This window comes from Schistocerca piceifrons, chromosome 4, assembly GCF_021461385.2.
Source record: "Schistocerca piceifrons isolate TAMUIC-IGC-003096 chromosome 4, iqSchPice1.1, whole genome shotgun sequence".
NCBI lineage: Eukaryota > Metazoa > Arthropoda > Insecta > Orthoptera > Acrididae > Schistocerca > Schistocerca piceifrons.
Window position 1 is genome coordinate 533,664,281 of NC_060141.1, and position 14,474 is coordinate 533,678,754.

Consider the following 14,474-nt stretch of genomic DNA (forward strand, 5'->3'; position numbering starts at 1 on the left):
ACGCTACTCAGTTGTGGGCAAGCCCTTTCATCTGTGAATACCTACCGCATCCTACATCCATTTGAACTAACTTACTGCATTCGTGTTTTGGTCTCCCTTACAGTTTTTACCGTCCACCACCTCCTCCCATACGTTACTCCAATACCAACCTGAGGATTTCTAGATGTCTCAGACTGATCAGTATAAACCACTGACCTCTTATAGTCACGTTTGGCCACTGAATTCTGTTCACTACCTTCTCATTAGTTACTTGATCTACCCATTTAATCATCAACACTCCTCTACAGCGCCACGTTTCTAAGGCTTCTTGTCTAAACTGCCTATTGTCTGCCCTTCACTTCCGTACCAGTTTATAATACGGAAAAACATCTTCATAAAAGACTTTCCAACACTTAATTTATATTCAACATTAACAGTTTTCTCTCCTTCAGAAACGCCATAGCTAGTCTCCATTTCATAGTTTATCCTCTCTTCTTCGGCTGTCATCAGTTACTTTACTCCCGAAATGACCTAACTTGTGTAAGAGTCTTGCACAAAAGGTGTCTGTGAGGGTCTGGAAGGTAGCGACAGCCATGTGGAGGCCAGTTGACTGCTTCTGCGCTGTGGTTCCCGTTTGAGTATCCATGACGCGAACAACCCGGTCGAGGTGGTCCCACAGATTCTCGACTGGATTTATATCTGCGGATTTGGTCGCAGGGAAGTACGCTAAACTCATCCTGCACCTCTTCGAACCATCACGTACACTGCGAGCTGTGTGACATGTTGCAGTGATCTGTTGGTAGGAGCTATCGTGCAGAAGAACAGATTGCATGTAGGGTTGGACATGGTCCCTAAGAAGATATGCAGGTTTGTACTGATCCGTTGTAGCTTCCAGAGTAGCAAAAATTGTTCAGATCGCTCTGAGCACTGTGGGACTTAACATCTGAGGTCATCAGTCCGCTAGACTTTGAACTATTTAAACGTAACTAACCGAAGGACATCACACACTTCCATGCCCGAGGTAGAATTGGAGCCTGCGACCGTAGCAGCAACGCGGTTCCGAACTGAAGCGCCTAAAACCGCTCGACCACAGCGGCCGGCTCCAGTCTGATGAACCACAAAACGTGGTTCGTCAGGAAAGGTCACCTATTGCCACTAAGTGGAAGTCCAGTTGCGGTAGAGGCCTGTAAATTCCAGGCTTCGTCGCCGAAGAGTAGCAGCCAGCATGGGTGCGTGAACCAGACGTTCGCTGAACGCTCGTTGAGGTTGGTAGCTTCTCGGGTCACCTGTGCGGTCAGATGCTCAACAGTTGCTCGTCTGTTCGCCAGTGCACATCTCTGCAGCCGTCATTTATCCCTGTCATCTATAGTGCCTGGTGTACCACAGTTGCTTAGAAGGCGGTTTGTATAGCGCAGTTCCGAGAAGCACGGTATCCCGTAACTAAGGCGGCACGTGGTAGCCGTCTTGGAAATTCTTCCACCCTTGACCCGAATGCTACTGATCATGCCCCTCCGGACGTCCGATAAACTGCTCCGTTTCTGCAATGAGTGCGCTATTCCACTGCTTGGACTACCACCCGCCGACCTGAGTGGTGGTTATTGCACGTGGACGTAGGCGTTGGTCACATCAGTGTGCCTAGGACGTGTATATCCACTGTCCGATCAACCGTCCTTCCAAGTTCTTTCTGTCTCTGATAGTTACATAGTCATTGGCAGATCTCAAAGTTTTTTCCCTTCTCCCTGAGTTTTATCTCCTTTTCCTCTGGTGCCTGGACCTTCATTAAAAGCTAATCTAACAGATCCACAATGTTTTTTCACACTTCTGTATATTATTCTCGTTATCAACTTGAACGTATGAGCTGTTACGCTGCCTCGATCTCAATTCCTCTAGAAGAGAGTAGCGTTCCAAAGGATTGGAAAAGGGCAAAGGTCATCCCCGTTTTCAAGAAGGGACGTCGAACAGATGTGCAGAACTATAGACCTATATCTCTAACGCGTATCAGTTGTAGAATTTTGGAACACGTATTATGTTCGAGTATAATGACTTTTCTGGAGACTAGAAATTTACTCTGTAGGAATGAGCACGGTTTTCGAAAAACCCGTGTGAAACCCAGCTCACGCTATTCGTCCACGAGACTCAGGGGGCCATAGACACGGGTTCCCAGATAGATGCCGTGTTTCTTGACTTCCGCAAGGCGTTCGATACAGTTCCCCACAGTCGTTTAATGAACAAAGTAAGAGCATATGGACTATCGGACCAATTGTGAGTTCTTAGATAACACTAGATAACAGAACGCAGAATGTTATTCTCAATGGAGAGAAGTCTTCCGGAGTAAGAGTGATTTCAGGTGTACCGCAGGGGACTGTCGTAGGACCGTTGCTATTCACAATAAACATAAATGACCTTGTGGATGACATCATAAGTTCACTAAGGCTTTTGCGGATGATGCTGTGGTATATCGAGAGGTTGTAACAAAGCAGGAGGATCTGCAGCGAATTGACGCGTGGTGGAGGGAATGGAAATTGAATCTCAATGTAGACAAGTGTAATGTGCTGCGAATACATAGAAAGAAAGATCCCTTATCATTTAGCTACAGTATAGCAGGTCAGCAACTGGAAGCAGTTAATTCCATAAATTATCTGGCAGTAGGCATTAGGAGTGATTTAAAATGGAATGATCATATAAAGTTGATCGTCGGTAAAGCAGATGCCAGACTGAGATTCATTGGATGAATCCTAAGGAAGTGCAATCCGAAAACAAAGGAAGTAGGTTACAGTACCCTTGTTCGCCCACTGCTTGAATACTGCTCACCAGTGTATGATCCTTACCAGACAGGGTTAATAGAACAGATACAGAAGATCCAACGGAGAGCAGCGCGCTTCGTTACAGGATCATTTAGTAATCGCGAAAGCGTCACGGTGATGACAGATAAACTCCAGTGGATGACTCTGCAGGACAGACGCTCAGTAGCTCGGTACGGGCTTCTGTTGAAGTTTCGAGAACATACCTTCACCGAGGAATCAAGCAGTATATTGCTCCCTCCTACGTATATCTCGCGAAGAGACCATGAGGATAAAATCAGAGAGATTAGAGCCCACACAGAGGCATACCGACAATCCTTCTTTCCACGAGCTATACGAGACTGGAATAGAAGGGAGAACCGATAGAGGTACTCAAGGTACCCTCCGCCATACACCGTCAGGTGGCTTGCGGAGTATGGGTGTAGATGTACCTGCCATCGACTTTTTCAGGATCTAGTCATTGATCGAGTTTTTTTCTACGCCCTGTAAACAGAGCGATACTCAGCTAAAATGAAAAGCCTATACTGTTTCTGTTCTTTTGTGAATTATTTACTGTAGTCTTCCACATGCCTTTACACTTTTCTCAGCCATCACATTTACATTTAATGCAAGATAACACATGGCAACCGAGGAAATATGAATGAGACCTTCGGGCACAAGGAAACACTAAAAATGAGACTTCTTAACCCATCGAGTGGACTGATAGAGTATCTGACCAGTTGTAACTATCTGACAAGTTGTAACCCGTATGCTATGTATCTTTACAAAGTCAAAACATGAATGATGGTTGCGCCTGCGGCAGTGTGGACAAACCAGAGCACAAACTATGCGACTGAGTCCCGAACGAGGACGGAGCGGGTAGTGGTCGTCAGGGATTAAATATGCTGGATCCCAGGCGTCCACTGAGGAACGAGTCATCCTGGTGCACCTTGGAAGATACTGCAGCGGCAGTATACAGGAAAGTCAAGGAAGACCTTACAGGCCAGCATGCTGCTGTGCCAGCTAGCCAATTTACACTGAGGTGACTAAGTCATGGAACATCAACATGCACATATACAAATGGCGGCAGTAATGTGTCCACAGTGTGTAAAAGGGCAGTGCATTGGCACAGCTATCGTTCGCACTCAGGTGATTCGCGTGGAAAGGCTCCAGACTTGATTGTAGCCACACGATAGGAACTAACAGACCTTGAACTCGGAGGGATAGTTGGAGCTAGACGAATAGAAAAACTCCATTTCGGAAATCATTAGAGAATTAAATATTCCGAGTTATACCGTGTCAAGAGTGTGCCGGAAATACCACATTTCGGCATTACCTCTCACCACGGACAACTCAGTGGTCGACGGCCTTCGCTTAAAGACAGAGCGCAGCGACGTTTGCGCAGAGTTGTCAGTGTTAACAGACAAGCAACACTGCGTAAAGGAATCGCAGAAATCAACGACAAACGCATCTGTTAGGATGGAGTGCCGATTATGGCGCTAGTGGTTAATGGCAGCAGACGACCGACGTAACTGCCTTTGCTAACAGCACGACATTGCCTCTGTCTCCTCTCCTCGGCTCTTGACGATATCTGTTGGACAACTGACGACTAGACAACCGTGACCTGATCCAGTGAGTCCTGATTTCAGTTGGTAAGAACTGGTGGTAGGGCTCGACTGTAGCGCAGATCCCACGAGGCCACGGACTCAGTTTGTCATCGAGGCACCGTGCGAGGTAGCGGTGGCTCCGTAATGATTTTGGTTGTGTTTACATGGAATAGATTTGGTTCTCTGGCCCAGCTGAGCCGATCAGCGATTGAAAATGTTATAAAATTACCAAATAAGCAGCAACCAGTCGCAAAATCATGTTTTCTTTATTTACTTTAGTAAATCGATTTCAACCGATTAACAGTAACACTGTCTAAAGCACAGGTCAATCATCAGTGTTACTACTCGGGGACAAGATACATTGAAAGCACCGATGGTGGCTGTTAATCAGTTGAAATCGATTTGCAAAAGTAAATAAAGAAAATATGATTTTGCGACTGGTTGCTGCTTATTTGGTAATTTTATAGTTTACGCTCGCTGCACAACTTGGGAACCATATGTAGCCTACCACTCTGAAAATGCTATGTTCGGCTACTTTGAGACCATTTGCATTTATGGGCATCATGTTCCCAAACAGCGATGCAATTTTAATGGTTGGCAATGCGCCGTGTCAACGGGCTCCAAGTTTTCGCAATTGTAGAACATTCTGGACAGTTCGAGTGAATAATTCGGCCATCCAGACCACCCGAAATGATTCCCATCGAACATACGTGGGGCACAATCTAGAGGTTAGTTCGTGCACAAAGTTCTGCATCGGCAACACTGTCTCTATTAAAAAACGGCTATAGAGGCATCGTCGGTCTGTATCTCTGCAGAGGGCTTCCAGCGACTTGTTGAGTCGATTCCACGTCGAGTTACTGCACTACGACGCGCAAAAGGAGGTCCGACATGATATTACGAGGTATCAAATGGTTCAAATGGCTCTGAGCACTATCGGACTTAACATCTTAGGTCATCAGACCCGTAGAACTTAGAACTACTTAAATCTAAATAACCTAAGGACATCACACACATCCAGGCCCGAGGCAGGATTCGAACCTGCGACAGTAGCAGTCCCGCGGTTCCGGACTGCAGCGCCTAGAACCGCACGGCCACCGCGGCCGGCTACGACGTATCCTATTACTTTTGTCACCTCAGTGCATTCTGTAGCTGGAGAAGAGGCAACTGAGGTCAGCGGCCACTGAACGAAATAGTCTTATAGAGTTTATATTAGATTGCTGCAAGTGACAGCCGGAATGTCGATCCTGGGGCGTTACAGCGTACTTGAAATAACTGCCGCTGACGTGCTGTCCTGTGGCCAAGGAATACAGCAGACAATGGCTGTTCACTAGGATAGTAGTAGCGCGGATCAATTAACGGAAATAAACCACCTACAATGAATATGCACTCTAATAAATAAACATAAACAGAACAAAATCAATAATACAAACAGTAGTAGTTCAGTAACTGGTTAAGCGATTTTACTGAAGTTTTGTAGTTGTAGGATGTAGTTCCTGTGTAAGCATTTTCTAGCATTAGCTATTTTCTTCGCACTGTTCGTAAAGATCAGGAATAAATAATTAATATGGACACTTATTATCATCCACAAAAATGTGGATTGTTTAACGTTTTAGCAAAAGGGCCAACGCCGTGTTACGAGTGGAGGCCAAAATGTACGCGTTTTAGATCACGCAGGCTGGCGTGAGGAGGGAAGAACTATACTGACGTGAGGTCTGGAACATGACAAGGAATGAGAATTCAGAAAGCGGACGTAATTAGTTTGATACTTAACTTTAATCTACATGATTCACAATATTATCTGTTCATAATACATTCCTGAAGATAGTAATTATAGTAACTGAATGTGACGCCTTGCTAGGTCGTAGCAAATGACGTAGCTGAAGGCTATGCTAACCTATCGTCTCTGCAAATGACAGCGTATGTAGACAGTGAACCATCGCTAGCAAAGTCGGCTGTACATCTGGGGCGAGTGCTAGGGAGTCTCTCTAGACTAGACCTGCCGTGTGGCGGCGCTCGGTGTGCAGTCACTGATAGTGGCGACACGCGGGTCCGACGTCTACTAACGGACCGCGGACGATTTAAAGGCTACCACCTAGCAAGTGTGGTGTATGGCGGTGACATCACATAACGTATGTTGGTTTGTTAGACAATAGGCTGTAACGTGATGAATAAGCAACTATAAACGATGCAGCCTAAACAATAGGTAATTTACAGTGATACGTGGACCGAGGTGTGTAAATCGTGACACAGAAGTCTCTCACAGTGTTGTGTACACAGTGCTGGTTCTGCTGACGGTGAGCACTTGGTTCCTGCCGAGCAGCTGCGACGAGCGCCTCTTGCTGGCGACCCTCTCCGTCTTCCTGCACTGCGTCGTCATCGACAACCTGTCGTACCCCATGCCAGAGGACGGACGCAGCCCGCCGCAGGTCGGTGAGTACCGCAGCGCAGTTCCCAGCCCGCTTCAGATGAAAGGATCGGTGTACTGTCACCGTCATCCGTTTTCCGTAAGGTCAATACAACCCCTATGCGCCCCTTTATTTAGGCTCGTCCGTTTCCGGAACCGCCTAACTTTCTGTGGTGTGCGTACTGTAAGACCTTCAGTACACACACCATCAGATTATATGACTTGTCGCTCTAACGAAGTAGGCGAGTGTCAGCAATGTGTCTCGTGGTCTTATCGTGGCGTGTTTATCTTCTGCCGTTAGGTCAGACGATAGAAATGCCACTTGCACGCTTAAAGTAGCAGATTGACGGTGACCAACTTTAAACAGAACTTGATTAAGTTTCACACACATTTGTTAAAATAATAACAAGCATAAAAATTACTTAACTTGGTTCTGTATGCTATTTACAACTGACAATCTAAAGTTCCCTTGGTATTGGTACGTTAATCTTATTCTAACATATCTCTGGGACTTGACAAAAGTGCCTATACATTAATCTTCATGGCTATGTACAGGAATATGGTAATCTTATTAGGCACAGACTCAAACTTGACTGTAGACTGGTACACTAATGCAGACTGGTACGGGATGGTGCAGACAAATGCAGACTGGCTAATCGGGGGTCTGTACACTCGTTATAATACCTCGCGCGTTCATGTATCACTACGCGAGTGTGATCCGCGAGGAGAAAATGTTCTACATTAGCAACAATCCCATTGGCTGCGTTACATATTAATACGCAGATCGGCGGAAGCAGAATTTGGTCCGTCTCTATGGCGGCGCCATCTCATAGTGCGGATACGGACAAGCGCTGCGCCTGCGCTGTTGTGCTTAGCGGGGTGCGCTCTAGTAGGTAAGTTGTGTACCCGCTGACTATGCAGAACTATGTACTAAACACTTTCTTTGGTCCTTGTCGGCTTATATTACAACTGCCTGCAAAATGGCGGGTCCGATCACAGTCAAAGCACCTGAATCTGTCCAAATCCTTTTCTCTGCTCTCCTGTCGTACTGGAGATTCCCTTTGGGGTATACTTCCAATAGGTGTCAATGTTTACTGTTGTTGATCAGAAAAATGAATGCTATCAATATCAATAGGGATTTCATTAAGTTCAGTGAAGGTTTCAGGTTTGTTAGTAAATACCACTCAAGAGCGACCCTCAGGTCGCATGTCATGAACAGTGTCTACCACCTCCGTCGCACTAGCCTCAGTGTGAAAGGCAAATGAGCTTTCTTAAAACTCTACACTCAGCGAAAAACATATTCTTTGCAATCTTGCACATGAAAGTATTTTTTTATTAACAAGCTGATATCTTAACCTGTGTGACAAATTATATAAACAATTCTTTGTCTCAACTTCTTCAAGCTACCTTCATCCCAAATTACCTGTTCTAGGATATTTCATAAACGGCTTTTAGCCAGAGTAAAAATATAGAACATAAAAAAAAGAAGAAAGGAACTTCAGACATTCCACACAAAGCCAGATATTCGCTGCATCTCCACTGATAAATATAAAAAGAACAAGCTGAGATTCACTAATACATAATTCATGGAGCCCTTGCAGAACTGACATGAGGAAACCAGTCTAAGACTAAACTTTTGCCGCAAGTCAACATCACTATATCCCACTGCCCGTGGACAACTCTGCGGGCTTACAGAAATTTCATAGACGGCCGCTTCTTCTTATATCCCCAGTAATCTACTATATGAAGGGCTTATTTCAATAGTGGTACAAGTCCACTTTTGTTCACATTGAGATACAAAGTTATAAAGTTAAATGAGCGCTGAAAAATCTGCAGTTGAGATACCAGAAATATTCAAGCATATGTCTTCTTACTGGAGATGAACTTTTCTTTCTGTTTGTTTGGTTCATTAATTTCAGAAGCATTATAGACAGTGAAGTGGAGGTAATGGACTTGTACCACTACTGAAGTAAGCCCTTCATATGTCATATATAAAGTGTAGATATAGTCTAGCCGTGCATTAATCTGAACCATCTGAATAATTGACTTGGAGCTACTATGTAAAAATTCCTGATAAGCCTGGCCACCAGCAAGAGACGCCCAGCAAACAAGAACTGTGTCACTCACCTTGCCGAGTGCCACGACACTACATTGTATCAGACGGCTGACTGCACTTCTTAAATATTCACTCATTTCAGCAATGGTTGTGGCAACATGACACTCCAGGAATTTAAATTCATAGGCCACTTGTTCTTTTCTGAGATGCCCAAGTCGTAGAGTGTTGTGAGCCAACATGATAAAAGACGTACCTGTGAACCAAATTCTACGAAGTAATATAAAATCACAATTTGTTTTAAACAATTGTCACAGATCCCGTGCTTTTCCTAATATGGTCAGTTATATAAGCGCTTGCTAACATTCGTAAGGCGAATGGCAGAGGGGAAGAGAACTGGAGTGGGTACAGTCAGGGACAAATTTATTTGCCAGAAATACCATACAAAATTCTATTGATATTTGTTCTAACACACTTACTAAAAATTAAAAAGAAACAATAATTTAAAAAATCAAATCACTAATGAAAATTAAGAAAAGCAATAATTGATTACGCTGAAGGCTATCAAATGAGAAAGAAGGCACTGGAATTCCAATAACAACTAAACGAGGAATGATATTTAAGAAAATAAACAATACTTCAAAAGACAAATTTGTTTAGGTGCAAAATTACAAGGTGTGCAGAGAAAGTGCCTTATTGTATTAAGGAATTATGGTATGAATATAACAAATAAATACAGAGAACTTAGTCACCCTGGAAGGAGACATAACATAGATACTAAACAATTATGCGAAATACCAAGTCGCAGCAATGCCATAACAAGTAAAGATGAATTGTAAAATTATTATTATTTTTTCTTTAACAACGTTCAGAACCCACTCAACAAAATTTGGAATTCCCCTTTTACAGAAAATGCAAAAACTTCAGTCGAATTCATGAATCACAGCCAATAGCCTTTCATGAGATTAAGCACACTGGAAACATGAAATTGATTGGGACTTCGATGATCTGCCGTCAACATCTTCAAAACAACGGTAATTATAAAGCCACAAAACAGACCGGTACATACAGTTTTTCTCGATGGCCCTCAACCCAAATTCCTAGTAGACGGAGACCGAGATTAATTAAGCCTGGCTGCCTTCCTCCGTCAAACTATTCCACATAACCAGCGCAGCTTGAATATCAACACGTAAGTGGATGCAAGACCGACACGCGGCCATACGCACGGTTACCACCCAAGGCGCCATCCGATGTTGTGATGAAGGCATGAAGAAAACTGATCATACTCGCTGCAGTCCCAGACTTCCTTTTGCTAATCGGCGTTGTCGCTTAAATCGGCTTCACCGTCAGTACCGTATCTCGGCAGGCCAGAGAAGTCGCACTTCTCCCTCACAAAAGATAAGCGAGCATTATGATCATCGATACGCACACTCGTACGGGTCAAAACTGTAGTCCTGATTACATCTCGTCATCAATCGTTCTGCCGTAACTGCATTATAACCAACCATCTATGTGATCTGCTGGTATGATGATACTATATTCCCCATCCCTATTATTCTATCATTCTGGAAGTCCGAAACTAACACATTTCCCAGGAAAGCTGTGCTTCAGAATCAGACTGAAAGTTTCCCATGCCCTTTGACGCATCTAATATCCGCCATGTATTCACACCAGTCTTAACCGGGAGGACAGACTTTTCCCTTTGCTGAAAAGTTAGAAAATAAGGATGGAATTGTAATTAAAATATCACAAAGGCATAGTATTGTCAATTTGCTAGCGTTGGTGAAGATGACTATGGTGCGACATTTGCCATTTCCATCAGTATATAAACGAGGACCAATAATGGATGGCAGATAAAATGTTAGGGACTCAGTGTTCTTCCTAGAGAGATAACATTCCATTGTCTAAATTCGTAGACTAGATACACAACTTTCTTCGTACTTTATAATACATTTAATGTGATTTACCTGTTAGTAGGACGTCCAGCCCATATAAAGTTGACAAGTCCGTATAAAATTGATATATTATGGGAAAATTCCTTATTTTACACACAGTCTTATAGATGGATACGTGATGAAAAATGGGACCTTCACTGGTGTGTGACAACGTCACAGGCGTGCAGAGAGGTTGGTAGTGCGCTGAAGCGCTACGGAACATATTCGCTGCGGTTGCAGGTGCTCAGAGATGGTGTTATCAAAGCCTCTGCTAAAATAAGTAGAAGCGATTATGGTTAAAATACGTGAAAAATTACAAAGAGAGAAAAGATAACCTTGCTTAAAAGTGCTTTCACTGCTTCCCGAACTCACTCATGTTCACCAGCACAATGATATTGTCACGCCCCCTACAAAATATTACAAATTTCGAAAAATGTTGTAAAATGTTCTATTGAAACGGAGATAGCACAAGAAGGGATCTAAAATATCTACAAAGAATCACGTGGTTAACCGATCACTTCCAAAACATATAGATAGGCCAGCAACACTGATAGTGACTCATTACGAACTCCTCTATAATATTTTAGGGAGCAATAGAGAGATTTCAAAGTCTTAAAAATAATACCATATTCGTCTCACTGCAAGCTAAAATGTATACATATTTTAGTGGTTTGTGTTCTGTCGTAGTCGTCTGACAGAAAAGACACCACTCAAATTCCTGTAAGACCGCAACAGTTCCTTGACATTTGTTTCAGTTTGGATGTAGTTATTTCGTTCGAAATTTATGGGAATCTATAATTTGGGAATAGGGAGTTAATAGATGAGGAAGAATGTATAGCAGCATAGCAAATTTGAGTTTGTCATGGACCGTGACCGGATGTCGGAAGTGGTTGAGACAACTGGTCATGAGAAGTAAATATGGGATCGATTCCTGGTCTGGTACAAATTTTCACCTTTCGGCATTGCATTACCACAGTGCCCTGTGAGGTTGGAAGTCATGAATTCACACTCATCTTTTCCCTTTCTTTGCCCATTCTCTATTTCATACAAATGTTTGTTAAAATAATGTGAATCTTACATTGCCCTCTAGTTCGACAATATAACACAGAGAACTATGGGGCACCGTTATGTCTACCCCACAAGCACAACACATTGGACCGTCCTCCCGCTGCAGGAAGAATCCATGCATCACAATGACGTATCTTATGCGAGGTAGAGTTAGAAGGATGACATCTCCTTTCTACAGATGTAAGGAGGTACGATACAATCGCTTAGTTGACATTTCTAACTGTAAATTATTGTCCATCACTTCGAGCGCTTCTTCGCCTTTTTATTCATCGTTTGCTTCTACATCCATCAGATTATTTTACAACGTCGTTGAGATCTCTACTGTTTTGTGTTCTAACTTCTGACTATAGTGTACATTTGAGTCTGTGTGTGTTGGGCAGTTCTGATGTATCGCGACCTGCTGGTGGTGGCGTGTGCGTCCTTCATGGCTGCCGTGGGCCTGCGGAGGCTGAGCAGCCTGCGCACGCTGGACACCCCTGTGTGGCTGCCCTCCCTGCTGGAGTCCGGGCCCGCGCGGTTCCTGCTCTGCTCTCCCCATGGCTCCCTCAGGCTGCAGGTGAGCTCACTATGTCTGTAAACCTCACAACGCCTAACCTACTCATTAACATTTTTAAAGCCGCTACCCACACTAGTGTCGGACTGCGTCACATTGGAAGCTGTATGACAAGATCTACATGAACCATTCGGTGGAACATATTAATGCAGAGATTGTGCAATAGTTAATGGGAAATATACTTTTAAGATGGGTGTTTTTGATGCATCACCCCTAACCAGGTCAAGTGTGGCACCTCAATGCTTCTTGTAAGAGGCTATTTGCTTGGCTGGTTGCTAGAAACCTCCAGTCTTACCATAGCATGTAGTATATGAACTAACTATTCCACTTTTAAAAGAAATTTTTATATGTGATCCAGATCAGTGAGCTACCAGTGATATCACAAACCCCATTCTACTCATATCAGTGATGTCACCACGCATGTGTGGCATCATCAGACTTGTGAATCGTATCATCATCATCAACACATGACACGCTATGCCCCCTCTCCACCTCTACCCTTTCCCTCCCCTGCGCTTGGTTCCACTACCCTATACAAGCAATCTCAGCTGAATATTAAAATGGTGCAGCTAATAGCAGTATAGTAGTTTAGTGCGCTTTAAAATGAAAAAGCCAGTCGCAATGTGGCACCAAAGGTGTTGATCTTAGCTGTGCTCAGAAGTATCTGAATGATCTGATTTTTTTAGCTCTACATTCAAAGTAAATAACGAAAATTTACGCACAGGGTGAAACTTGTAATATTTCAACATCTAAGATACATCAGCGAAACACACATACTCACATACAAACGCACACAAGTACACGATGTTTATACCACACACTTTTCTAAAATGGGTTTTCCGGAAAGTCGCCTGCCGGAGTGGCTGTGCGGTTCTGGGCGCTACAGTCTGGAACCGAGCGACCGCTACGGTCGCAGGTTCGAATCCTGCCTCGGGCATGGATGTGTGTGATGTCCTTAGGTTAGTTAGGTTTAATTAGTTCTAAGTTCTAGGCGACTGGTGACCTCAGAAGTTAAGTCGTATAGTGCTCAGAGCCATTTGAACCGTTTCTTCAGACAGTATGTTGTAAGCAGTGAAAGCTTCGGCCCATTCTTTGACTTGCCATCAACCACACATGCAGTGTCTGTAGCTTGTGGTCTAGTGGATAGAGTTGCTACCTCTGAATCATGGGATCCCGTATATGATTCCTGGTCGGGTTAGGGATTTTCTCTGCCTGAAGACTGGGTGTTTGTGTTGTCCACATCATTCCATCATCATTCGTGAAAGTGACTAGACTGGACTGTGTACAGATTGGGAATATGTACAGGCGCTAATGACCGTGCAGTTTAGCGCCCCACAAACTTATCATCATCATCAGTTTGCAGTGCTACTACTTAAACTTAAACACTATTAATTTTCAAGTTATGTAACGCAATTCAAAATGACATTTACGGCACAATTTTCTAAGCCTGAGAATAGGAATTCACCTTTCATACACCATGATCACATTCAAAATGTTACCCCAATAGCCTAGCCTAACTGCAGTCTCAAAGACAATTTCAAGATCGCTCAGTACCATCCCAGTCAAACTATTTACCTCTACTGCCTCGACGTTCTGCTTCCTCATAGTACCTTCGAAGATAATGCACCAGTGCCAGTCCAACGGTTACTCCAACTGACTCACAATATTGCTTTTTCGTGGGCTGTTTCATGATCGCACTCCACAAGCACAGTCCTACTACTACTCCAACATTTTGCCATACTGCTTCCTCGTAGGCTGTCGTCAAATCTTGTGCAAAAGGACTATTTCTAATATTTACCTATTTATGAAGACATATTTAAGAAAATGAACCTAGATTCTTGAGGGTAGCATAATTGGATTCATAATAGAACTTGAATCAAACTGATAATTAAAGTAAAATTTTGCAACTGAAACTACTATACGAAGCTGAAATACACCAATGACATTGTAATTCTGTTAGAGCCAACGAAAGACTGTGAAGAACACCTGAATAGAATGGACAGTGTCTTGAAAGGGGCACATAAGCCCAACAGCAACAAAAGTAAAATTAAGAAGAATGTAATCTAGACAGATTAAGTCAGGCAGTAAAATAAATG

General features: G+C 43.5%; 1 protein-coding gene across 2 annotated transcripts in view; it reads left to right on the forward strand.

The window, feature by feature from the left end:
* The window catches only part of LOC124795339 (neuronal acetylcholine receptor subunit non-alpha-3-like), a 166,480-nt gene that overhangs the window by 105,663 nt on the left and 46,343 nt on the right, over nt 1-14,474 (forward strand). For both annotated transcript variants that reach the window (XM_047259327.1, XM_047259326.1), the window contains 2 exons: nt 6,644-6,796; nt 12,206-12,381. In XM_047259327.1, the coding sequence (XP_047115283.1) occupies nt 6,644-6,796; nt 12,206-12,381 (329 nt within the window). The remainder of the gene's footprint in view (nt 1-6,643; nt 6,797-12,205; nt 12,382-14,474) is intronic.